At 34.9% G+C, this 26,097-nt stretch overlaps 1 protein-coding gene across 1 annotated transcript in view; it reads left to right on the top strand.

The window, feature by feature from the left end:
- The window catches only part of Otogl (otogelin-like), a 148,014-nt gene that overhangs the window by 14,213 nt on the left and 107,704 nt on the right, over window positions 1-26,097 (top strand). The window contains exons 7-17 of the mRNA XM_013018769.1: window positions 364-485; window positions 2,078-2,283; window positions 6,799-6,926; window positions 7,288-7,394; window positions 14,875-14,981; window positions 15,176-15,301; window positions 17,111-17,219; window positions 17,987-18,033; window positions 18,529-18,674; window positions 19,346-19,469; window positions 19,977-20,154. Coding sequence (XP_012874223.1) covers window positions 364-485; window positions 2,078-2,283; window positions 6,799-6,926; window positions 7,288-7,394; window positions 14,875-14,981; window positions 15,176-15,301; window positions 17,111-17,219; window positions 17,987-18,033; window positions 18,529-18,674; window positions 19,346-19,469; window positions 19,977-20,154 — 1,400 coding nt within the window. The remainder of the gene's footprint in view (window positions 1-363; window positions 486-2,077; window positions 2,284-6,798; window positions 6,927-7,287; window positions 7,395-14,874; window positions 14,982-15,175; window positions 15,302-17,110; window positions 17,220-17,986; window positions 18,034-18,528; window positions 18,675-19,345; window positions 19,470-19,976; window positions 20,155-26,097) is intronic.

A 26,097-nucleotide genomic window follows, 5' to 3' on the forward strand; every position in this document is an offset into this window, starting at 1 on the left:
TTAGATTTTGCTTAGTGTAGAGCTCTAAGTGGCTCTTTTTTGTGATTCTACAACAGGTAAATATATATGGATATAGATATTAAAAATGTGTTTCTTTGCTGTACCTATCATTTTTCCTATCAGGATTATTTTTTCAACATGTACCAGGTAACTTCAGAATATTAATATTCAACATGCCAAGAATTATATATGTCTAAAATTATCCTGAATTAATTAGCACTCATAAATGTAGTGATAACTTTATAAAGCGTGGGACTGATGGTGACATAATAGAATAGTAACCATCTATAAAGATTTTAATCATCCAAGAGACCTTACTGGTTGTTGGTTCTTACGCTGTCTTTTTGTTTTTCTTCCTGAAAGGTTCATAATAGTCCTCGGTGCCTGGGGTCAGTGTACTCCTGCTATCGGTCAATCAGCTTATTTTTCTCAAACCAAGAGGAAATTCAAATTTATGGTCATGAAATAAAAAGGGATGGAATCAGGTAAGACATGATAAATTGTCTCATGAATATGATACCATAGATTAATTGATTTTTCAAATATCACAGATTATAAGTACAAGACAGAAATTTCCTTCTTTAACAGTAGCCTCACAGCTATGTTACATAGACAACAAAATTCAGTAGGTTCTGAGGCCAATCAGATGGCCAAAAAAATGTAGTTTATGTAATCTCTCTACTGCTGGTGCAAAATATAAGCATTGTTACATAGGCACATGTAAGAATCTCTCTCTTTTTTTGGGGGGTGGTGGTACTGGAGTTTGAATTCAGGGTCTTACACTTGTTAGGCGGGTCTTCTAGCAAGTGAAACACTCTGCCAGCCCATTTATGTTGGTTATTTTCAAGATAAGATTATGCCAGTGCCAGACTAGACTGTGATCCTCATATTTGTGATTCCCCATATCACTTGGGTAACAGGCAAGTGCCATTGTGTCTGCCTGCCTGCCTGCCTGCTTTCTCTCCTTCCTTCCTTTCTTCTCTCCTTCCTTCTCTGTGATCCTTGTTTAAATAGGTTAAATTGTATCCAATAAGAAAAGTATAAATATATAAACTCTATGCAATTCTCTAAGAAAAGCACATTATATTCCTAACACTATTTATTTGTTTCTTTTTTTTGGGGGGGGTCTGGTTGTGGGGCTTGAACTCTGGGCCTGGACGCTGTCCCCCAGCTCTTCAGCTCAAGGCTAGCACTCTACCACTTGAGCCACAGCACCACGTCCGGCTTTTTTCTTTTTGCTTATGTGGTGCTGAGGAATCGAACCCAGGGCCTCATGCATGCAAGGCAAGCGCTCTACCACTGAGCCACCTTCCCAGCCCCTATTTCTTGCAACACTAAAATTGTAAATGAGAACTTAATCATCCCTAAGCGTTTTCTTTTAGCAACATTGGTTGATTCCAAATTGCCATTTTGGTGATTGAAGCTATTTTCTTATAGCCATTTAAAAAATTCAGTTAAACAAAATCAGAACTCAACTGTGTTTGTATATTTTAACTGCTGTTTACTTTTACTTTGAAATTGAATAGAATTATTAGATTATATTTAAGTCTCTAGATAAAAAATACTTGAAAACCTTTACATTCTGAAGAGGCAAAGCTACTTCTTAGGTTTAAAAATGTACCTATAATTAGCATGTGTGAATTTTTTATTGTGAAAATATCATACAGAGGGGTTATAATTACATGGGCAAGGGCATGTGTGAATTTTTGGTTGATTAAAATAAGTATACAATTGTAAATGTAACTAACTCACAATGGCACAAGAGTATTATCATTTTTAAAATTTTAATATTAGAAGAATTAATATTTCATCTTAGAATGAACATTACTAACATTATCACAATATTAATTGTAATTAATTGGTATTATTAGTTGACATTTAATATTAAATAATATTTAATATTTTCAAGAATGTTGAAATTTCTTGTTGGATGATTGCTCTGGGGATCTCATTGAATACTTTCTTCAATGATAATAAGGTCCTTTTAATTACTATCTGGTCACTCCAAGAAGAAAATACATCTCTGCAATTAATGGCTCATCATGATTCTTAGATGGCTTTTACTCTATTTTTTAAGTTTAACGTTGCCTCAGACAATTGGACAGGTTTTCATTGAGAAATTAGCTGACTACATTCTGGTAAAAACAACCTTTGGCTTTACTTTGGCTTGGGATGGAATATCTGGAGTTTATCTCAAACTGCCTGAAGAACATAAAGGGAAATCATGTGGCCTGTGTGGAAACTACAATGACATTCAGTCTGATGATTTCATCATCCAACAAGGTAAGTGAAGCAGAAAGAAACATGTGGGTACTTTCCAAAGCCTTTCTCCTCTCATCAAGCAGTTAGAACCTCAAAGTGTCACAGACCAGGAAAGTCCCTGGCTCTAACTGCCTTTCACTTAGGTTGAAAAGGAAAACATTTAAGGTCATTACTGAAAACCATGAACTTGGTTTACATTTCCTAAGTGAAGATGAAGCACATGTTCAGTAAATATTAATGGAGCCATTTACCTTCTGTCTGGAGCTTGTGCCTCTGCATCTAGTGGTGTATCTATATTAAGCAACTTGGCACACTTCAGGGAATGAGGTGTTGATCTCTCTGGTCTTGGATTTTTGGTATCGTAGTTCAAACCCTTTGGAGTCTAACATGTTTGCTTTAGAACAAAAATTTGTTTTTTACTCTATCTTGATGGGGAGTAAACAACTAACAAATTCTGTAAAGATAAATGATATGTGAGTGGGATTATAAAAGTTGAATAGTAATTCAGAAACGTTTTATATATTTACCTGATTAACTATTAAGTCTAAATCATGAGTAATTAGTAATAGAATCTATTTTAGTACAGGTACTAGTGCCCAGTAGCAATAGAGCAAGAGGACCATGAGCCATAATCATAACTTAGGTTTACATGTAGTGGTATAAAAAAGAAGAATATTGTTCTTATCACCAGTTCTCTTATTGTGCTGAACCTTGCTTCAGCTCTTACAAGTTCTGTAATGTAATCCACTTAATCTTTTAGATGATCAGCTTCTTCAGCTGTCCAGGAAAATAATTCCAAACTTTCATGTTGGTTAGAAGCAATGGATATATAATATTGTTAGCCTCAGTAACAATATACTTTGCTACTATTAATAGTAACAGTTAATATACACAATGGCTACATATTTCCAAACTTTACAACAAACTATAAGCTGGACAGTGTTTTCTTAGCTTTACAGTGAAGCACAGGTGATGTATCCAATGTCATGGATCTTGTAAAGATACTGTTAGGGTTGGACTGCAGATCTGATTGACTGCCCACCATTTATTTAAATAAGTTTATTTAGATTTATTTAGATAAGAATAATTGCCTCTAAACTCTAATTTGTTACAAATGAACTTTTGTTATGCTTTAGACATAAATAGATATGGGTAACCTATATGCTGTGTTTTAAGGGACATTAAAAATACCACTTTAGAGTGTGGGCTCTGGAATCATTGCTATTTATTCAGTTGCTAATTTTAATGATATAATGATTTACATTTTACAGAATTTCAAGGATTAAATGAGATAATTAGTGTAAAATACTTAGAATGTTTGACATATAGATAATACTCAGTACATTTCACTCTCTAAGCATTTCTCAATAAACCTGTACTGCAGCTGAAATGAAATTGTTCGAAGATGCATTCGAGTATTTTTTAGCAGCCTTATTCAAATGCAGACAAATATGCCTGTAAGGGATAATGCATCCTCAGGTCTTTTACTAGGACCTGGATTAGACAGCAAGACTCCATAAAACCACATAAAACCAATATGACAAATATGAAAACTTCAGAGTGAGTTAGAAAGTTGGCTTTTGGATTTAACCAGAACTAGTTAGTGATAATTTATTATTTTTCTTCTATATCAAAGCTACACGAAGAACAGTAGTCCAGTTCTCAGAGTTAGTGTTAGACAAGAGTGCTTTGGCAACTAACCCCAGGATACCCAGGGAACGTGTTGTGGAGGTCAGGAAAGGAAATGACACTATCTTGATAGAGATAGAGAATCAGGTTAGGGGCTGAGTAAGGGCTAGACAGACTCCATTACCCGGAAAATAGGTGGTTGAGCATCCTAAGAGAACTATGCAGCACAGAAGAGGCCGTCAGGAGACTAGAAGGGAGGAAATTGGCAGGTGGCAGTTGTGTTGAATTATTGGGTGGTGGGTAGGAAGCATGTGGGGAGATCCCAAAGAGATGTTTCAGCTTCTTCACAATTTTATATGACCAAGTAATTAAAAAAAATCCTACAGCAACTTTTAGAGATGTGATTTAAAAAAAACTGTCCCCCCTTTTAAAAATTTTTGTAAGGGCAATGTACAGAGGGATTACAGTTACATAAGCAAGGTAATGAGTACATTTCTTCTTGAACATTGCTACCCCTTCCCCCTTTTCTCCCCTTCTTCCCTCCTAAGCTGTAAAGTTCATTTCCAACATAGTGTCTTATGAGTATCACTATTGCATTGATTCATCCTTTGTCCTTTGTCTCACCAAGTCCTGAAAGAGTAAAAAAAATGTCTGCAGATGGGTCTTATTATCTTTGGCTTTAACTTGCCTAGTAATTTGTTTTGTTTTTGAAACTTAGTTTGTACTTTGCCGATTACTCTTTAGAGAAGAGTTTGACTGACATTGAGTTATATGTCTAACAGTAATTAAAACTGTGTTTTCCCTGCAATCCTATCTATCCTTCAGGCATGAATTCACAAAGAAATTTGGCTTTTCAGAATTTCTTGTCTAGTTGAGAACTCTGTGTTTGTACGTGATGGCTAGGTCTCACTAGGCACCAATATGCAGGTCTTGATCTTCAGGCTTCCTTCTCAGCATGGTAATCCATAGCCTCCTTTTCACTATCAAAAGCATCACAGCAGGGATACTAGATGATTGGGCTCAAGTGTATTTCACATGAAGCATTCTAATGTAGTTTAGTAAGCTCCTACAACGCCTTAGGTATTGATTTAAAGTTTCATGATAAACACCTTTGTGACTCTTTTGTGATTATAATGTAGTATTAAAAAAAGCCAAATGTGTAGTACAGCAGGGTTAAAATGGACTCTTAATGATTGCCTGGGTTATTTAGTTTGTGCATAAATATTGAAATATATATGCCTTTAAAAATATTTTGGTTCTTTAGTCTTTTTTAAGGTGTTCTTATTTTATTTCTTTAAAAATGTATTTTATTGTTATTGTAGAGGTGTTGTATTTGTTCACTCATTGTCCCACTTTTTTGTGCCCCCCCCACCCTCCCAAATATAAATAAACTAACAAACAAAAGGAAAAGACAACAAAAACAGCAGCAACAATAACAAGAATCTCTTGTTTCAATTTCTTGGAATTCATTTTGTAAAATATTATTTTATATGATCATATGCACATAGCTATCTGTTGCTGCTCCTTTGAATATCTTCCTTTGGTCTTACTGTGTGATTATCTAAAGACCTGTATATCCCAGTCTCTTTATTTTTAATCATCTAGTGTGTTTGATTATAGATTTATAGGCACATTCGAGTTACCAAAAATGAGGGAAACCATGCAACCTATGTTTCTCTGGGTCTGGCTTACTTAGTATAATTTTTTTCAAGTTTTCAATTTCCTCATGAATGGTACAATATTGTTCTTTCTGATGGATGAGTAGAATTCCATTGAATAGAATACCACATATTCTTGATCCAGTCATCTGCTTAGGGCATCTGGCTATGGTGAACAATGCTGTAATGAACAAGGTTGTGCTGGTGCTTTAGTGTGGCATTCTTTGTGTTTTATTGGATAAATGTCCAGGAGTGGAATGACTGTGTCATAGAGAAGCTCTATGTTTAGTCTTTTGGGAAGCCTCCTTACTGCTTTCCAGAGTGCTCGAACAAGTTTACACTCCTACCAACAGTGTAGTAGAATTCCCTTTAGGCCACATCCCTTTTAGCATTTGTTTTCTTCAGACTTTTAAAGCATGGTATTTTCAAACAAATTGTGACTGTTAATTAACTTTAAAAATAATTTCTCACCACTTTTAAATAGGTTCATTAGAGCAGATTCACTTTGTATACTTTGCTCACAGGTCAGATAGTGAGATAATTCAAACTTGATTTAGAAACAAGAGTCTACAATGTTCAGTATCAAACATCTGTTAGCTCATATATGTGCTACAAATGCTGGGAAAGGCTGAGGATTCTTAATACTGGGCTCTTTCTTGAGCATATTGAGGTCTATAGTTAAGCATATTTAGATGAAAAAGACTCATTTCTTACATTTTTCTTCTCTAGGTACCTTTTCTAGTTTTTATTGTCTATGTAATTATTTACAGGAATGTCCCTAAGTACTCCAACAAAAAAATTATTGTGGCCTTTCAAAAGGGAAAAGCAATTTTAACAAGCTTCTGAGTAATGTCAACTATCATGAGACAACTGTCTGAAAGATCTCTCAGCAAACTTTTATTTATTTATGCATTAACTCTATAAATATTTTTCTTTTCTTGAGCACAAACTGAATGCTGTCTAGTTAACTATTGCTTAGTATGAATGCTGCACTAGCTTGCCTTCTATCTTTCTCTTTGTTATTTCAATAGTCTGATTTTTTCTCTCCATTATACTAATTCTTATTTGGTATTTATGTTTATAGAGTTTAGTTTTTATTATGCTGAAAGAACGTTATAGTTTGATATGATATTGGTAATTATAAAATTAAGTATAACTTTTTGAACAGCAAGTTAATGTTGAAGAACAATGTCTACGACAGTTGAACTTGATATAATCATGGCTGTTTGTATGTTTGTATGAAATATAGAGGACTACACAGAAGACATCGCAATGTTTGCAAACAGTTGGTTGGTGCAAACTCCAGATGACACCAAATGTGTACCCACACCCTCAGATTTTCCAAACCCATGTTCCAGTGGAATGCCAGCATTTGAGGTAAATTTGATGTGAGTAATTTGGGCAGGTTGAACTCAAAATAAATGAATTGTTTCTATGTTTAGCATGAGGTTTTTTAATTGTAAATAGTTAAAATATTAAGTTAAAAATTAAGTCTAGGATATATAACGACAATAAGGGAATGACTTGAGGATTATTTAAAAAACTCAATGAGTTTTATAAATGCAGTACTTATCATGAAAATATGTGGATAGAAAATTGTTGATTAAAGTTCTTAAACATAAATGGTCCTCTCTTTCCTGGTAAGAACAGAATCGGCGAACTAGATTAGTAAAAATGGAAAATAAGAAGACATACATTAGTCAATATGTCCTGGTAACTGGCATCTGTTTATTCACAGGCAATCTTCTTCAAGTGCCAGATACTGTTGCAATTCCCTTTTCTAAGCTGTCATGAATATATTGATCCATACTTATATATTGCCAGTTGTGTTAATGACCTTTGCAAGTAAGTGAAATGATTAGAATTTGCCATAACCCTTTTCTTTATGTGAAATGCACTTCTGTAGCTTAGCCTTCCTAGCAGTTTGCAAAACACAGTACTTATATAAAAAGTAAACTGTATTGTAATGACTGTTACAAGTTTACTATGAGGCAGAATATAATGGCTTGGCAGAGATTGAGAGAATCATGGTTTGAGCACAGTCTGGGCAAAAAGTAAGACAGCCACAGTGGTTCAATTACTGATAATCTCAGGTAGGAGGGAAGCATAGATAGGAGGATTTGTAGTAGAAGGCTATCCTGGTATAAAAGTGTCAGACCCTGACTGAAAAATTACCTAAAGCAAAAAGTGCTTGAAGCATGGCTTAATGACAGCACTTGGGGTCTCTTAGTTCAAACTTAAGTTCTTCTTCCCCCTACAATAAAATTTACAGTTACAACATAAATATTTTACATAACTTCATGACCACAATGCTGTAGCTTTAAAACATTTTTTTTGTGCTACTATCCCTTTTAGGGATTGTAGAGATGTCTATAGATTTTTATTTCTTCAAAATAGTGCTGATGTAGGCATTGGTGGCTCATGCCTGAAATCTTAGCTAATCAGGAGGCTGAGATCTGAGGATTGTAGTTCAAAACTGAAAGGGCAGGAAAGACCATGAGACTTCTATCTCCAATTAGCCAAATAAAGCCAGAAGTAAAGCTGTGCCTTCAGTGTTAGAGCACCAACAATGAGCAGAAAGAGCTAAGGGATAGTGTCTGGCTTCTAAATTCAAACCCTAGTACCAGCAAACATACACAAAAATGCCTGAAATATATAAAATTCAATATGGATGTGAAGAATGCTAATGAAAGTAAAATCATTATCATAATAGTAAAAGAACTGAATTTTATACATATGTATGCTTCTAATATGTTTTGGATCTCATAGCTACTGCTAATTGACAGTGAACATAAGCAGTATTTTGTAATATTGCTAAAAATTGTCATAACAAGTGAAAAAAAGAAAAACATGAGATGGCAAAAATCACAGGCATTTCTCAGAAAATTGTCTTGTGTCACCCATATAGTTTTAGTGAGGAAATAACTGTAAATTAGCATTAGTAGAAAATCAATTCCTAGCCAAGGATAGATGCCATTTGAAATCACTCTAGCAGCTACAACAGGAAATTGTCTTGGCAACAGATTTATCATAGGACGTAAGAGAAATAACCCACCATTGAAATGGAGTAATCGTTTAAAGAAATTACCAAGTGTATGTGATTAGACAGCATGAAAATTCAAAAAATTGTAAGGACTTTTAGTATACCTGCATGTTTTCTGAATTCTTAAAAGAGTTAGTGAGTCACAGCTCCATGCACAGCTTTTTTTGGTGCTTAATTAGAGTTAAAAGTCTCATGTGCTTTTCTGCCCAGGTTGGCTTTGAACTGCCTTCTTCAGATCTCTGCCTCCTGAGTAGGTAGTATTAGAAGTGTGAGCCACAAGTGTCTGGCCATTTGAACTTTTTTTTTTTTTTGTAAAAGATAAATTGGCTTATGATTGAATAATGCCACTGTGACGACTCTTGAGCAGCTTGTTAAGAGGTTTGAGTTTATCAAAGGTGACAACACAGAAGAAAGGTTGAGATAGTATGGAATTGTGTTGTTTCCAAACACTTTTTAGTTAAATGGAGATTCTTACAGAAGCAATGAATATAGTGGTATTTTTAAAATTTAAATTGAGTTTTTTAATCTTTTCAATCAGAATAATTTCAGTTATGCCCTGGTTTCTATGAAGAGTGTCAAAATTTCAAGGATTCCTGAACTAACAGAAAAGCTTTAAAACTGCTTCCCCTTTAAAATAGCTTCCTGCCTAAAATAGTGAACAGTGAATTTACTGCATACTTAAAAGTTCTGTCATCTTTATTTTATTTTGTTTGTTTTTAAGAGGGGCATATTAGATCTTTGTTCTTTTACTCAGTCTCTTCTATTTGAGGGTCTCCTTAGGAAGGCTCTAGCCCTTATTTAGCTATACATAAAGAATTTTAATTTTAAATTGTCCTTTACTTGATGTGATTTCTTAGACCACTGTCCATGAGTCTTTTCATTAACATCTTTATACACATATCTCATGTAGAGTGAGATGAATATCATTTCATAGGTCCAAAAATACCGCTTTTCCTTGATTAGCTTATAATACTACTTGCCATCTTCAACAGCTGAAGTAACAATGGATTAAATTAAACAGGATATTTGTATTTCTCTCACATGAAAGTGTAAGTAAATGATCTTGAGTTGATGTCATGCTCATGTACCCATAATTCTCACTCACTGTGACTGCAATGTTGTTGTTATACCATCTCTTTAGCCTAGTGTGTTATTCCCAATGCCATGTCCATGTTTAGTCCTTAGAAAAATAGAAAATAGAGGACTGACATTGTTTGGCCTAAATGTTTCAGGAATTTTCACCTAGAAAAGTCTTTTGGGTCTAAACTTGGAAACATGGCCACTTCCTAGATTCAAGGAAAACTAGCAATGCTGTCTTTGGCTTGTGCAGTATTGCCATTTTCATGATGTTAATCCTCCCAATCCATGAGCATAGGAGGTTTTTCCACTTCCTTAGTTCTGCTTTAATTTCCTTTTTCAGGTTTTTAAAGTTTCCATCATAGAGGTCCTTCACTTCTTTAGTTAACTCCTAGTTTGTTTGTTTTTGGTGGGGCTATTAAGAGAAGGATTTCAGCCACTCTCTTCCCATTATTGGCATACAGAAAACGCATTGATTTTTGAGGTTTAATTTTATACCCTGCTATTTTGCCAAAGTTATGGCTCAGCTTGAGTAACTTGGGAGTGGAGTTCATGAGGTTCTTTAAATACAAGACCATATTATTTGCAAGGAGAGTTTTACTTCTTCTTTCCCTGTTTGGGTCCCCTTTATGTTTGTATCTTGTCTTATTGCTCTAGCGAGGCATTCTAATACTGAATTGAAGAGAAGTGGAGAGAGTGGACATCATTGTCTTGTTCCTGATTTTAGAGGAAATGCCTTAAGCTTTTCATCATCATTAAGTACAATGCTGGCTTTAGGTTTGTCATACACAGACTTTATTTTATTGAGTAATGTTTCATGGATTCCATAGTTTTTCCATAGCTTTCATCATAAAGGGCTGTTGGATCTTGTCAAATGCTTTTTCTGCATCTATTGAGAAAATCATGTGGCTCTTATTCTTGCTCTTGTTGATGTGATCAATTATATTGATTGATTTGTATATATTGAACTAGCTTTGCATCCTGGAATTAATTCTGTTTGATCATGGTGTATGATTTTTTTGATGAGTTATTGAAGTCAATTGACAAAAATTTGTTGAAAAGTTTTGCATCAATGTTCATCAAAGAAAGGGGTTTATAGTTCTCTTTCTTTGATGAGTCCCTACCTGGTTTGGGGATGAGGGTATGATGAATTCATAGAAAGAGTTTGGTAATGAACTTTCACTTTCAGTTTCATTGTAGAGTTGGAGGTGAATGTTCTGCTTTGAAGGCCTTGTAGAATTCAGCTGTAAATCATGGTCCGGGGCTTTTCTTGTGTGTGGGGTCTCTTGTTGCTATTTCTATTTTGATACTTGTTATGGGTCTGTTAAGTTGGTTTAACTCATCTTGGTTTAGTTTGGGCATGTCGATATTTGCTAGGAAATTGTCCATTTCTTCCAGGTTCTCAAAGGTATTAGCATAAAGGATTGAAAAGTATTCCCTTATAATGTTCTGAATCTTGGTTGTTTCTGTGGTGATGTTTCCATTCTCATCTCTGAGTTTGTTTATATGGGTGTGTTCTCTTTCTGATAAGATTTGCTAAGGGTCTGTCAATTTTGTTAATTTTTTTGCTGATTTTGTTGATTTTTGTTTTGTTGTTTTTTTTCTATGTTTTTTTCAGACTCTAATTCATTTAATTCTGATTTAATTTTAATTATTTCTTCCATCTATTGGATTGGGTTTATCTTGCTGCTCTTTTTCAAGGAGGGTCAGCTGTCTAATTAAATTGTTGGTTTCAGATCTCTCCAATTTGTTGATGTAGGAACTCAGAACTATAAACTTGCCTCTGAGTACTGCCTTTGCTGTGTCCCAGAGGAGCTGATAATTTGTGTGTTCATTTTTGTTGAATAACATGAACATTTGAATTTCCTTTCTAATCTCTTTCATGACCCATTCGTGTTTCAACAATGTGTTGTTCAGCCTACATGTGTTACAGGATTTTCATTGTTGGCTTTTGGTATTGAATATTTATTTTATTCCCTTGTGTTTTGAAAGAATGCAGGGCATAATTTCAATATTTCTGAATTTGGACAAATTTGCTTTGTGACCTAAATTGTGGTCTATTTTGTAAAATGATCCGTGTGCTGCTGAGAAGAATGTGTATTCTGATGCTACTGGGCGAAATATTTGGTAGATGCCTGCTAAGTCTAGTTGATCTATGCAGTTGTTTAGATCTGAGATTTCTCCGTTGAGTTTTTGCCAGGTTGATCTATCCAGCTGGGATAGTGGTATGTTAAAGTATTTGGATCTATGTGATATTTGAGGGAAAGTAGTGTTTCTTGGATAAATTTAGGTGCTCTGTTATTTAGTGAATAGATATTTTGCATTTTATTATCTTCCTGAAGAAGAGATCCCTTAATTAGTATGTAATGACCTTCTTTATTTCTTCTTGCTAATTTTAATTTGAAGTCTATTTTTATCTGATATTAGGATTGCAATTCTTTCATGTTTATGGGGGCCATTTGCTTGGTAGATTTTATTCCAGCCTTTCACTTTCAGAATTTTTTTTTTTTTTTGGGTCCGGTCATGGGGCCTGAACTCTGGGCCTGGGCGCTGTCCCTCAGCTCTTCAGCTCAAGGCTAGTGCTCTACCACTTGAGCCACAGAGCCACTTCCGGGTTTTTCTCTTTGCTTATGTGGTGCTGAGGAATCGAACCCAGGGCCTCAGGCATGCAAGGCAAGCACTCTATCTCTGAGCCACCTTCCCAGCCCCAGAATGTTTTTTTTTCTTTTTACTTTTTTACATTTTTTTATTGTAAAAATTATGAACAGAGGGGTTACAGTTACATGAGCAAAGTAATGAGTACATTTCCTATCAAGCATTGTTACCTCCTCCTTTGTTTTTCCTATTAAGCATTGTTGCCTCCTCCTTTGTTTTCCCCCTACTATCCCAGAATATGTTTCTTTTTGTGGGCAAGGTGTGTCTCTTGAAATCACAAGGCTCTTATACTATGGAAATAAAAAAGTGAATTGGGTTAGCACAAATTAATTTCCTATTTGGATAACGATGGCATACTAAATTTGATTCAAGGCTCGACTTTTTGAGCATGTACTCTGAACTGAGCATTGTGTGACATGTGGACAAGCAGAATCAGGCTAGAAGTGGCCTTTGGCCTGTGAACCCAGACTTTAGTGTGGCAGGTCTCCAGCAGTGACTCAATGCTCTAGGGGCAAAGTGCTAAGCATGTGGAATTAGACCTGACTCTCAGGGAGTGTCTATAAGACTCCATATAGGAGGTGGTATTTGAGGTGAAAATTAAAGGATGATATAATACCAGACCTTTAAGCTTTTTATGACTTTGCTTCCAAGAATATCAGACTTTACAGCAAGGAAATGATTTTAATTTTACCATGCCAAAGTCAACTATGGTAGAGACAAACATTTTTTTTTCTTTTTTACTATCTTCTTGAAAAAAAACCATTATTATAATGTTAATTTTTAAAAAAATTAAAGTTAACACTTAAAATAAAGGCTTATTTCCTTTGATACACTGTGGTAAACACTTCTTTCCTTAGATACTGTATGTTAATATGTCTAGAATGTTTACTAGAATAATGTAGACATTTAACAAATGATAGTTTAATTTAAGTTGCATTTTGTTGAGAAACCAATAATCACTTACTAACTTCCCAAATCACCATTAATTGTAGGAAATACACACAGAAAAAATTCAGCTACTCACTAGACAGTGTGTTGGAAATGAACTATACAACTTGGTGTGTGTGTGAGGGGGATGGAGGAAAAAAAACCTACGAGAAAGTGAGGGAGAATGTGAAATTTGTCAAAATTAAATGTACTCATTACCTAACTTATGTAACTGTAACCCTTCTCTACATCACCTTTACAATGAAAATTTAAAAAAATAATTTAATTTTAATTTTTTTAATCTGTTGCTATCTCCAAATCATTGTACAGGGGAGTTACAATTTAACATGTCCATTATTGCTAATTCCATTTTCATGTATACACATGGAGTCTTATGTCTGTATTCATTCACCATTCCTCTTTCCATCTTCTACTCCCGACATGCACACTCTTTAAAGTAAATCCTGAATTTAATGTCTTTCTAGGAATCCAACAATATTTAGCTTATACTGCTTTTCAGAAAGAATTTCCTTTTATTTGTAGTTTTAGAATTTTCTGAACTTCCAAAGTTTCTATGTCCACGTTCTTTTTCTGCTAAAGCTGAATTAATTGGACTGGGTAAGCTGCCTTACTTCCATTACAGGAGCCCAGGATAAGAGTAATTTGAGATGGCGAGTTTTACAACACAGGCATTTTAAATGTTAAGGTTCGTACAAAGGAATGTTCTTACGGTCATTATCTTTAAAAATATTTAACTATTCAATTTTCAGTTTGGATTAGGTTGGAAAACAAGCCTATTGCCTTGTTATAAAACCTGTTTATTATTTAAGGCACCTGTTAATCTGCTTTGGGAACTGGCAGATCCTGTAAGAAATTATTGTTTGAGGGAGCTCCTAAAGTGACTACAAGAAAAAGTGATTATTTACTCTTGGCAATGATATAAAAGTATTGAGTTTTAGTAAAGAATTCAAGATCTTCTTTTCAATTTTCAGCCAAATGCTGTTTATTTAATCTTTCAAGAATGTTTAGGAATCTTATTGAAGAGTGTTGAAGAATGATAGAAATAATTTTAAGCCTCATAGACTAGTGACATTATTGTATTTCAGAATGTGGACAATTAAGAGCATGGTGCTTGGAAAAGACTTTCATGCTTGAAGTTTTTGTTGGGATAGAATTTGATCTCTTTTAATGGGATTTAAATTTTATCTGAGTAGTATGATTATTATCTGAGTTGTATGATTATTAAAATATCTGGGAGAGTTTGTGCATTAAAAATTCTTCTGTACACGTATTCATAGAGAGAGAGAGACTGATAAGAATTTCATTATTAAATAGAAATGTTTTCCAGTATGGATTCTACTTGACTCAATAGATAAGTAGTGTGCTTATTGTAGTGTACTTACTGAAAGACTTTAGTGAAGATAGTATATTTAAACCTAATTAGCTGAGATTCTATGTTTATATATTTTCTACCTTGTTAACCCTAATAAGTTATATTCTGAAGACATACAAAATGACATCAGCTGATACCCGAATAATGGGCATGTTTAAAAATTAGTAGCTCTGAAGCAGAGGTTCCATCAGTGCTTACTATTTAATCCTGCTCTGTCTTTCACTTCCTAGAACTGATGATGATGAAACATACTGCCGAGCAGCCACTGAGTATGCCAGAGCCTGTTCTCATGCTGGCTTCCCTATTCAAGATTGGAGAGATGACTTTTCAGCTTGCAGTATGTGTTTACTTTTCAAGCTATGCAGTTAACTTTAGTCTTATATTGCAACTTAACATTTACTTTAATACTCAAAACTGATGACTTCAAGTTTTTTTTAAATTATACAACTGTATGTGTAAACTTAAGTATTTTTATTCCTGTAAATTTTCTGAAAGAGATGTGAGTAAAATTAAGCTTCTCTGCCCCTTTAGTTGATAAATGTGATGACAGCTTTGTCCATCGGGACTGTATCAGTTGTTGCCCACCTACCTGTACATTTGAAAAGCAATGTCTTGGGAGCAATCTGCATTGTCTGGATGGATGTTACTGCCCAGATGGTAAGTACGTTGTCTGCTCTCATGGAAACCAACATTCAGTTATCTGAGTGTCACATCTTGATCTTGCTGTCCTCTCTCAGAACAATGAAGAGTATTGCCATTTTTCACCTTAGTAGGACTTGGTCCTTGAAGTGACTGAGAGGTATGGTTGCTTTTCTTTCACCAAAGGCTTACTATTTGACAATGTCCAAGGAATGCTTGGAATGTAAAGTCCTAAGTTTCTTATAGCAAATTTACAAATTCACATATTTGTATTTTTCTAAAAGATACAAATAAGTTTTAGAAAAAGCTTTCATTTTTTATTTTTTTAAAATTTTACTTTATTGTAAAGATACTGTACAGAGGGGTTACGGTTACATGAGTCAGGTAATGAGTACATTTCTTGTGGAACATTGTTACCCCTCCTTTGTTTTTCACCTGCTATCCCAAAATAAGACTTTAGCTGGATATAATTTTAGTATTTTGAATGAAAAAATAACTTTGCAGGTGATTAAAAAAAGGGTTTTCAATTTACAAGTTGATTCACTGTACTGATAGAATGGTGAGAAAATTTATTCAAACCCTTTTATTTTATTTATTTATTATTTTTTTTTTGGTCCAGTCATGGGGCCTGAACTCTGGGCTGGGCACTGTCCCTCAGCTCTTCAGCTCAAGGCTAGCGCTCTACCACTTGAGCCACAGCACCACTTTCAGCTTTTTTCTTTTTTCTTATGTGGTGCTGAAGAATCGAACCCAGGGCCTCATGCATGCAAGGCAAGTGCTCTACCACTGAGCCACCTTCCCAGCCCCAAACCCCTTTTATTTTTACAGACTTAAAAAGGAAGAATTTTGAGGGTATAGCTCAGTGATAAGCTGCTTGCATAGCTTTCACATGCTGGTTTCAATTCCTAGCATCTCACATACACATATCTACACACACACACACACACACACACACAAAGCCCAGAGATATTAAATGATTTTTTCCTAATGTCAAAATCTTAATATAAATTAAGATTACTTGGAAATGAGCAGGTTTACTTTTAGTCTATTGTTCTTTTGGTCACACTATATTGAACCACTACAATCAATGACAAGGTAAGGAGATTGTATCTAATGATAAATCCATGGATCAAAATATAAGTCAGTGTTTTTTCCTACAAAGTCTTGGTATGTATAATGAAATAGGCATAGCAACATGCTTGATTTATTCTTTATTTGTCAGAGAGATATAATAAATGTAGTACCACTGTGTCAGACAATTAAGTGTCAATACTTCCTTCTTTGTTATCTGTGTGATAGTATCATAAATATCTGTTTGTCCCTCAAATTTAAGGCAGCAGTATTTAATTACTCTTATTCTATGTGATGAAACCTGAGCTTTTAAATTAGAATAAATTAATCCTACAAATGGATTTCATTGTGATATTTATGTACATGTTTATAATGTACTCATCAAATTTACCTCTTCTATATTATTCTTCCTTTATCCTTTTTGCTACCTTCTCTCCACTTAAAGACATTTTATTGGGTTCCAGTCTGCTATGTTCATGTATATAAATGTGTATATAAATTTTCTCTAATACATATATATACACACAAAATATTTTTATAATGTTCATGAGTCATGGGAGAGAAAAGTTGAAATGCACCAAAATAGACCCTTACAATGTAGCTACTGAGAGTCAAAAATCCTTTTTGAGAGAAATTTGTACTATCAGTACCTAGTATAAGCAGGTGTAAAAGCAAAGTCAGTTGCATTATTATATTTTGAAAAGCAATCATTTTTAAATCTCCTTTAAGCATGTGGAATATACTTTTCTTAAATAGGGCTCATAATGGAAAATGGAACTTGCATCTCCTTGGAAAACTGCCCTTGTAGTTTTCATGGATTAGCTTATTCAGTTGGCTCCAAAATTGAACAAGAGTGCACTGAATGGTATGTGATTAATGTATGGTTAATTGTTTCTGATATCTAGCTAGTTAACAACTTACTCATGAGAGATAACATGTTTAAAAGTATATACTTATTGTCATTCCAAACATTTTTGGATATGTTTGAAATTTTATTTAAATTGCATGACCAAGTTGTCTCTCTATAATTTCTTCTATGATGGCATGCCTACTAGTTTAGTTCCCTTTGTAATTCCATGAAATCTGTCACCCATCAAATGCATTTCTTGTATTTTCCTATACTTTGTAATTAATTTTCACATATAGTGCAAACAAATGCTGTCCCTGAGCTTTTCTATTGGATAATTAAAAAAAGTGACTCTATATTGCCAGTTTTGAAAGATTTAGAATTCTTTATTATATTAGTTAAGCATGAAATATTTTTTAGGGTAATCCAAAAAGGTCAGAAGACTAGACACCATCTTTTCTCTTTGGTGTCAGTGTTTGTAAGAGAAATGGGATCAGATAATTAGCCATGGTCTGCTCTGTTTTCTGAAACTCATATCTGTGTTAAGGTACATAAGACAACATCTATTTTCTTTCCTCAATGCCCAAAGACATTAAATGTATATAGACTATAGGTAATAATTTCTGAGGTTCAGTTCAAAATCAGCAAACTTTTGTAGAGATGTTTTTCAAGATAGACTGTTCAGAACCTGTAAACATGATATATTTTACTATATTAATTAAAATATTGATACACATATTAACAGCTTTTATAAGTCATTAATTAATATTTAAAATTTCATTTAGTGTGTGTGTTGGCGGAGTTTGGAACTGCACTGAGCATGACTGTCCAGGTAATCTTTGAAAATATGTTTGATGCAAATGTCATAATTAAGACAATTGGAATGAAAAATAGCTCTGCTTTTAATAAAGACAGCTCTATATAGCAAAGAATATGATAATCTACAAATGCTTGTACTGAGGATAAGTGGAAAATTGAGTAAATGATAGCCTTGAGCAGGAGATTATTGTAACATGTATAAATATAATAAAAACTTTAAAGTATATGGAAGAACTTTTAACAAGTTCTAAATTTCACTAAGTAATTAATTTGAATACTTTAACTTAGTCTAATAAATTTGCTCACATCAGTAAAATGCAAGCTCTTCAGATGTTCTTTTTGATATGTGATTATTTATCCTAAGTGACTTCCTGCTATTTAAGAATTAACATAAGTTATTCCTCTTCCTTCTCCAACTCTTCCTTTTCTTTTCTTCCTATTCTTCTTCCTCTTCCCTTCTTCCTCCTCTTTCCTCATCCTTTTCTCTCTCACTCTCTTTTTTTGGTAGTTCAATGCTCTGTTGTGGGTGATTCTCATTTTACAACTTTTGATGGCCGACATTATTCTTTTATTGGCATGTGTCAGTACATCCTTGTGAAAGGAACTGGAAAAGATAGATTCACAATTACTTTACAGAAAGCTCACTGTGAGCAGGTAAGACAGCATCTCAAATGATAAGAAGAACATTTATTTTTCATGCTTACATGTCATATCTTAATTAGGATACTTTCATACCACAAGAGGAGGGGAAAATGCTGACAATCATGACATATCATTAATTGCATGATGTACTTTGATTTTAGAGATATCAAAATGTGAAAGAAATGTAGGTTCTGTGGCTCAAGCCTCTAATCTAACCTACATGTTAGATGGAGATAGAGGAGGATTTCAAGGTTAGCTCAGGCTGACTATAGTGGCACATACCTTTCATCCCAGCAACACTGTGAAGGATAAGCAAGAACCCAGGCCAGTGTAGGCACCAAATGAGACCCTTTTCTACAAGGCAAAAAAAAGTTTTGCACAAATAGTGAAATGCCTGCCTTGAAAGCACGCGAGTTCAATTCCCAAGGCCATAAAAATATTTTTGTGTGGCTCATTTATTATACCATAGGAAAGTATATCTTATTAGAAACAGGGCTACGTGAAATGTATGGACAGTTACTTCATTATATCATGCTCAAGGATTAATTTGTATTTATAGTATTCTTCCTTCTCTCTCTCACTGTCTCTCTGTTTACTCATCTCTCCTCTCTCATCTTCTCTACCACTTTCTGTGTCTATGTCTGGCTCTCATTCCTTTCATTGATAATTTGATTTTAATGCAGAACCTTGGCTTGGTCTGCCTTCAGTCTATAACTCTAATCCTAGAAGATGATATTAACAAACAAGTGACCCTCAGTAGGGGCGGACAAATCATCACCAGTCCTAACCAAGGCTTCAGTCTGAATGGTAAGAAACTAAGGCTCTCAGTGCATTGACTGTACATAAGACAAAAAACAACAAACACAACCTCAGTGGTACCTTTCCTCATTGGCTGAGTACAAAACACTTACTGGCTTCTGTGTGTCACAGATTCTCAGTTAGAAATGGGGGAGACCCCCCCATGTCCGAAACATCTACTCTTTACATCAAGTGGTATAGAATTTGGAAGGGAAGGGAGAAAACACAGACATTAATATTTATTGAAGATCCAGGAAATTGGGGGAGAAAAAGAGAAATGTGAAAAAGAAACCAGTCATAGGTGACAAAAATTAGAGAGAAAGAGAGGAAGAGAGAGAGAGAAAGAGAGAGAGAAAACAATGACTTATAGGAAGATCAGTCCTAGTACAAGTGTAACAATGTAGTATTACACACACACACACACACACACATACACACACACACACACACACATATTTATTTATTTATTTAACCTGTAAGTCTCAAAGCTAACTTACATATGCTTTTTTCCTGAAGGTATTGTTGATATTCAAACTCTGTCATCCTTATTTATTCTTCTAAAAACTACATTTGGTTTAAAGATCCTATTTGCTATTGATGGGGAAAGAATTTACATTCAGCTCACTAGTACATGGAAAAGAAGAACATTAGGTCTGTGTGGCACTTTTAATGGGAACATAAGAGATGATTTTCTGTAAGTATTATTTATGAGTTTAACGACAGTGATTTAAAGTCTATCAATGTATTTAAAATGTTTACATAACTAATAGGAGCTTAGCTGTCACTAGTCTAATTGATTTACACTGATCATTATATATAAATTATATAGTAATTTCCTGATTAGTGTCTTTGGTTTATAGATATGGAAGGAAACCATCATTTGGTAAGTAAATCATTCAAGGCCATGTAGCTCACAATGGAGCAAGCTTTGAATTTAGACAGTTTGACTCAATTAGAATGTCAGTTAATTGTTGCCATTCCGTCCTCTGCTACCTATCAAATTCAACAGCATTTTATTTTCAAAAACTTTCAGCCTTAAAAAAAATGAAATGTGCTGGGAAGATGGCTCAGTGGTAGAGCACTTGCCTTGCATGCATGAGACCCTGGGTTCGATTCCTCAGCACCACATAAGCAAAAAGAAAAAAGCCGGAAGTGGTGCTGTCGCCCAAGTGGTAGAGTGCTAGCCTTGAGCTGAAGAGCTGAGGGACAGCACCCAGGCCCAGAGTTTTCAGGTCCCACGACCGGACCCCCCCCAAAAAATGAAATGTTTGGTGTTAGTGGCAGTAAGTTAGGCATTTTGGCATTAGTTAAAATTGGATTTTGAGAAAGGTGGTTTGTCACTGGAAGAAAAATCAGCAAAATACATCTGTGTCCCTTGTATCAACAAGGGGTAACAGTTACATGAGTAGGGTAATGAGTACATTTCATAGCGAGCAATGTTACCTCCTTCTTTGTTATCCCCCTACCATCTCTTCCCTCCCCTCCTCCCCAACTGCTCCAACCCCCCACCCTGATATTGTAAAGTTGGTTTTCAACATAATGTCCTGTACATCTCATCGTCACAATGGGTCTGCCTGCATCCCCATTTAAGCATTCCCCAATATTCCTTCCCCTCCCCAAATTACAAAAATGTATATACAAGGTGCAGAATACCAGCATCAAATCCAGTGAGAACAGGGGTTATACTGTAGAGGAAGAACATACAAAAGAAACAAAAGAACACATAGTGCATTGTAAATACATTAATGGATTAAATTTATTTTGCTAAAAGCACAGTGGTAGTAACTTAAGTAAAATGATTTTGCTGTTTTGAAAGGCATTGGTGTTGCAGATAAAGGATAATCCAAACATTTTAAAAATATGAGGCTTTGAATAGAATTTAAAGTTTGGTAGTTATTCCTCCAACTACACTGTTCTTCCTGCTAAGGATTGCTTTTGGGGTCTTTTGTTATTGCATATAAATTTTTGGATTGCTCTCTCTCTACTTCATTGAAGAATGATGTTGGGAGTTCGATGGGTATTGCACTGAATTTGTAAATTGCTTTGGGCAGTATTGCCACTTTTCATGACATTAATTCTTCCAGTCTAGGAGCATGGAAGAAGGTTTTGTTTTTTTGTTTTTTGTTTTTTTTTTTTAATTGTGAAAATACCATACAGAGGGGGTTACAATTACATGGGCAAGATAATGAGTACATTTCTTATCAAGCATTGCAGCCTCCTCCTTTGTTTCCCCTTCCCATCCCTTCCCATTCTCCCTTACCCCCCTACCCAACCCTCCCCCTCCCCCGACCCCAACCAAAGTTGTAAAGTTCGGTTTTCGACATAATGACTTGTACATGAAGAAGGTTTTTGCATTTCCTTAAGTCTTCAATTTTTTTTCTCAATTTTCTAAAAGTTTTTACATTAGAGATCCTTCCCATCTTTGGTTAATTCTTAGGTATTTTATTTATTTATTTATTTGTTTAGGCTATGACTAAAGGGGCTGCCTTGGCCTTTAAACTAGATTCTTATATATCATCTTACACCAGAATAAATTCAAAATGGATAAAACCTCAATGTAAGGCTAGAAAGCATGAAAATATTATATCAAGGGGTAGGGGAAATACTAGGGCTCTAAGCACTGGTCAACATATCAAAGAAAGACTGGACAAATGGGGTTGTATCAAACTTAAAAGTCTCTTCATGGCAAAGGACATAGCTAACAAGCTAAATATAAAGCCCACAGAATGGGGGAATATTTTCACCAGCTATACATCAGATAAGGGTCTAGTATCCAAAGTATTCTTAGAACTCCAAGAATTACTCTCTCCCCCCGCCCTCCCTCCCCACCCCCCGCAATAAACCCTCAAAGAAACAACAACTCAATTAATAATGGGCTAGCGACTTAATGAGAGATTTCTCAGAAGAAGTAGAAGTGGCCCAAAGACCCATGAAAAATGTTCATTATTACTGGCTATAAAGAAAACGCAAATCAAAACAACAACTTTAGGGGCTGGGAAGGTGGCTTAGTGGAAGAGTGCTTGCCCTGCATGCATGAGACCGTGGATCAATTCCTCAGCACCAAATAAACAGAAAAAGCCAGAAGTAACACTGTGCCTCGAGTGGTGGTGCACTTGCCTTGAGCTGAAGCGCTGAGTGGCGGCTCCCAGGCCCAATTGGGCCCCATGATCCACAAAAATAAAAATAACAAAACAAAACAACCAAACACCATTTAGAATGGCCAATATTAAGAAAACTAACAATAACAAATTCTAGAATGGATGGGTCTAAAAGGGAACTCTATTACACTGTTAGTGGGAATTTAAGCTATTCAACCACTTTGGAAAGCAGTATGGACATTCCTCAAAAAACTAAACCCAGAGCTAACCTATGACCCAGAAAGTCCACTCTTGGAATAGAGCACAAGCAACACCACACTAAAGCTGCCAGCACAACCATTTCATTTTATGTAGCCAAGATATGGAGTCAGTCCAGATGTCCCTCCATGGACAAACATATCAAGAAAATGTTGTATATATACATAATGGAATTCTACTTATCCATCAGAAAGAATACTATTGCATCATTCATAAGGAAATGGAAAGACTTGGAAAAAATTACATTAAGTGAAGTAAGCCAAACCTAGATAAATTTAGGTTGCCTGGTTGCCCTCATGTGTGGTAGCTAGAATGTGCCTATAAATCTACAGGTCAACACACTGTATGGTAAGCAAGGGGCTACAACAGGTTAAGTGAAGTGTAATAGACTCTATGGAGAGTACAAATAGTATAATTCTTTAAAAAGACTAAGTGAAACAAAATAAGTAACAAGAAATGAGTACTTGAAAGGGGGAAGATGGGGCCAAAGGAACAAGAGAAGGATGAAGTAGGGTTGAAGGGGGGTGAAATGTTGAAGTGATGTCACAGATGAAGATACACTGTATACAGAAAATGCTTTGATGAATGGCAAAAAATTAAATACATCAAGTTAAGATGAGTACGTGAAGAGGTGTGTTTGGAGAGTGAGTGAGAATGTTGAAAGGGGTGACATATATCAAGATGTACTATATTCATAAACTGCTTTGGTGAATGGTACCTTATTTGTATAACTACTTAAAGATAATAGAAATATTTGAAAAAAGGAAATATGAGGCATCTAAAAAAGTAAAACTCCAGGGATTGTTACTAGCTGAAGGTTAGAGTAGGTTGATGAGAAATACTACTCTAAGAGTTGCTTTTATTTAGACATGATGGATAGAGATCTGGTGCTTAAAGCTGATTTATTAGACATCTGAAACTTTCTAAGACAGCTGATAGTAAATGTTCTCACACAAAAATGATAATAATATGAGGTGATGGTTATGTTCATTAGCTGATTTAACCATTTTATAATATGCCATCAAAACATTATGTTGTATACTCCAGAAGTATACACAATATATTTAATTTTATATAAAATATATACATAGTTACTTAATAAAAGTGCAAATATTTAATGGGTACTGAGGTATCAACCAATAATATGCATAAAATACCAAGACAATTTCAAAATATTACATGTTGAGCTTTGAGCTCATAGCTAAATGTGTAGTAGGAATTTAGAGATCGTTATTTTGGGATAGGAAACCAGGGAATATTTCACAGAGAAGATATTCTCCAAAAACTATGATATATTTTATATAAACACACTTTTATATGTATTCTTTTTGTTAAGGGTTATTTCACTATTTTAGTCTTTCTTGTGAACTCTTGATTAATGTCAGTGCAGACATCTTTGCTTCTAGTTTATGTCCCACTCAAATTAATTCTACCTATGTTATCCACAAAAATTATCATTTACATAGGAAATGTAAGTAGCAGGATTGTATCATTGGTCCTTGTCATCACAGGAATCTTATATTCAGTGTAGAGTTGAATTGAGTAGAAATTGTAATATTATCAAGAAAATAATTAGGATAGAATTAGAGAACTGGAGTTCCAATGTAAAAATATGTGATTAATTTGCTTTTTTGGTACATTTTTGGGTTTATATATCATAGGTCAGGCAGTGATACATTTCTCACTTTTGAAAAACAGACACTGTATTTTATAGGCTTGGCTAACATGTTCAGAAAACATCCAAGCCTTTCTCTGCCTTCTTTGTCAGTGTTTAGCAGATGGCTGATCTGTTGGCTAGTCTCCTTCATGCATAAACACTAAAGCACGATAAGAGTGCAGGGAGATATTTCAATCAGAGATAACTTCTGAACATGGTTTAACTTTCCAACTTAAGTACTTAAAATTCTTTACTTCAGAAAAGCTAATGCCAATCTGTAAACATAGCATAATGGAAAATATTAACTGAAAAATTAACTTGCCTGCTTTGTTATAGCAAGTCAAATATGACAGACTTGTTTATTTGACCAGCTGAAAGATTGTTTTATAAAATGCATTGCAATAGTGAATGGCTATATATTTTGGCTCTTTAAAAAAATACAGTATCATTTTAAGTACACTGATAAGATAATGGAGCCAGGTTTTAGGTCATTTCCACCTAGGAGCCCTGACTACACTAACCACCCCAACCTATTTTATTGTCCCTAAGAGAGGAGAAAGGGGAAGGCAGGAGAAAGAATGAGAAGAAAGCTCGTGCAAGGCATGCAATTGTGTGTGTGTGTGTGTGTGTGTTTGTGTGTGTGTGTGTGTGTGTGCGCCTCCATGCCTTCATGTGAACAAAATGAAAATATTATAATAAGCTTATTGGAATTCTTTACAGTTCTAGATGTTGAGAAGTATGAAAAGAAAGGAAAGGGAGGAGGATGACAAATACACATACTACATTGACTTTTTTAGAAAAAGAAATAAGAAAGTATACTTTTAATCGTTAAGGATACTTTGATCTTCTGATATATTTGATCAACACTAAAAAGAGGTATTAAGTAGGCACAGAACTGTTACAAAGTTCTACCTTCTGTCTTTTGTAGAGGAAGAAAAACAAAACAAAAACAAAAATGACCTCAACAGGACAATTGACACCAACTCCCATACCTTCAAGCCCACCTAGGCACACATCCCTCAAAGCCCTACACTGCCTCCAGAAATCATAGTATAGGCCCAAAGAAACATAGGTCCCATGGTTTCCCTTATTTGTAATAACTAGTATATGTCTAAGACAAGCAGAAAAGGTCAGATAAGATGATGTTAGATGAAATGAACCCCAAGATAAGGACACAAGTTTTTTTCGTTCTTGGTATTGTTTCTAACATATTTATAGGGTGATTGTTTTGTTGCTTTGTATCCCTCCCCCATGGTATAACCCCTGTTTTCACTGTATTTGATGTTGGGATAATTTGGGGAGGGGAAGGGAAAAAACAAATTGTTTAAATAGGGATACAGGTTGACCCTTTGCAACAGTGAGATGTACAAAATGCTATGTTGAAAAACGAACTTTACAACTTTGGCGGGCGTGGGCTGCGGGGGGGGGGGAGTGTAGTTGTGGAGATGGGAGGGCAGGGATAGTAGGGCAAAAACAAAGGAGGAGGCAACAATGCTTGATAAGAAATGTACTCATTACCTTGCTCATGTAATTGTAACCCCTCTGTATGGTATTTTCACAATAAAAAACTTATTAAAAAAGAAATCATAGTACCTTGTCTTCTATAGCTTCACATCTCTGTTCT

Source organism: Dipodomys ordii, unplaced genomic scaffold (assembly GCF_000151885.1).
Source record: "Dipodomys ordii isolate 6190 unplaced genomic scaffold, Dord_2.0 Scaffold3, whole genome shotgun sequence".
Classification (NCBI taxonomy): Eukaryota; Metazoa; Chordata; class Mammalia; order Rodentia; family Heteromyidae; genus Dipodomys; species Dipodomys ordii.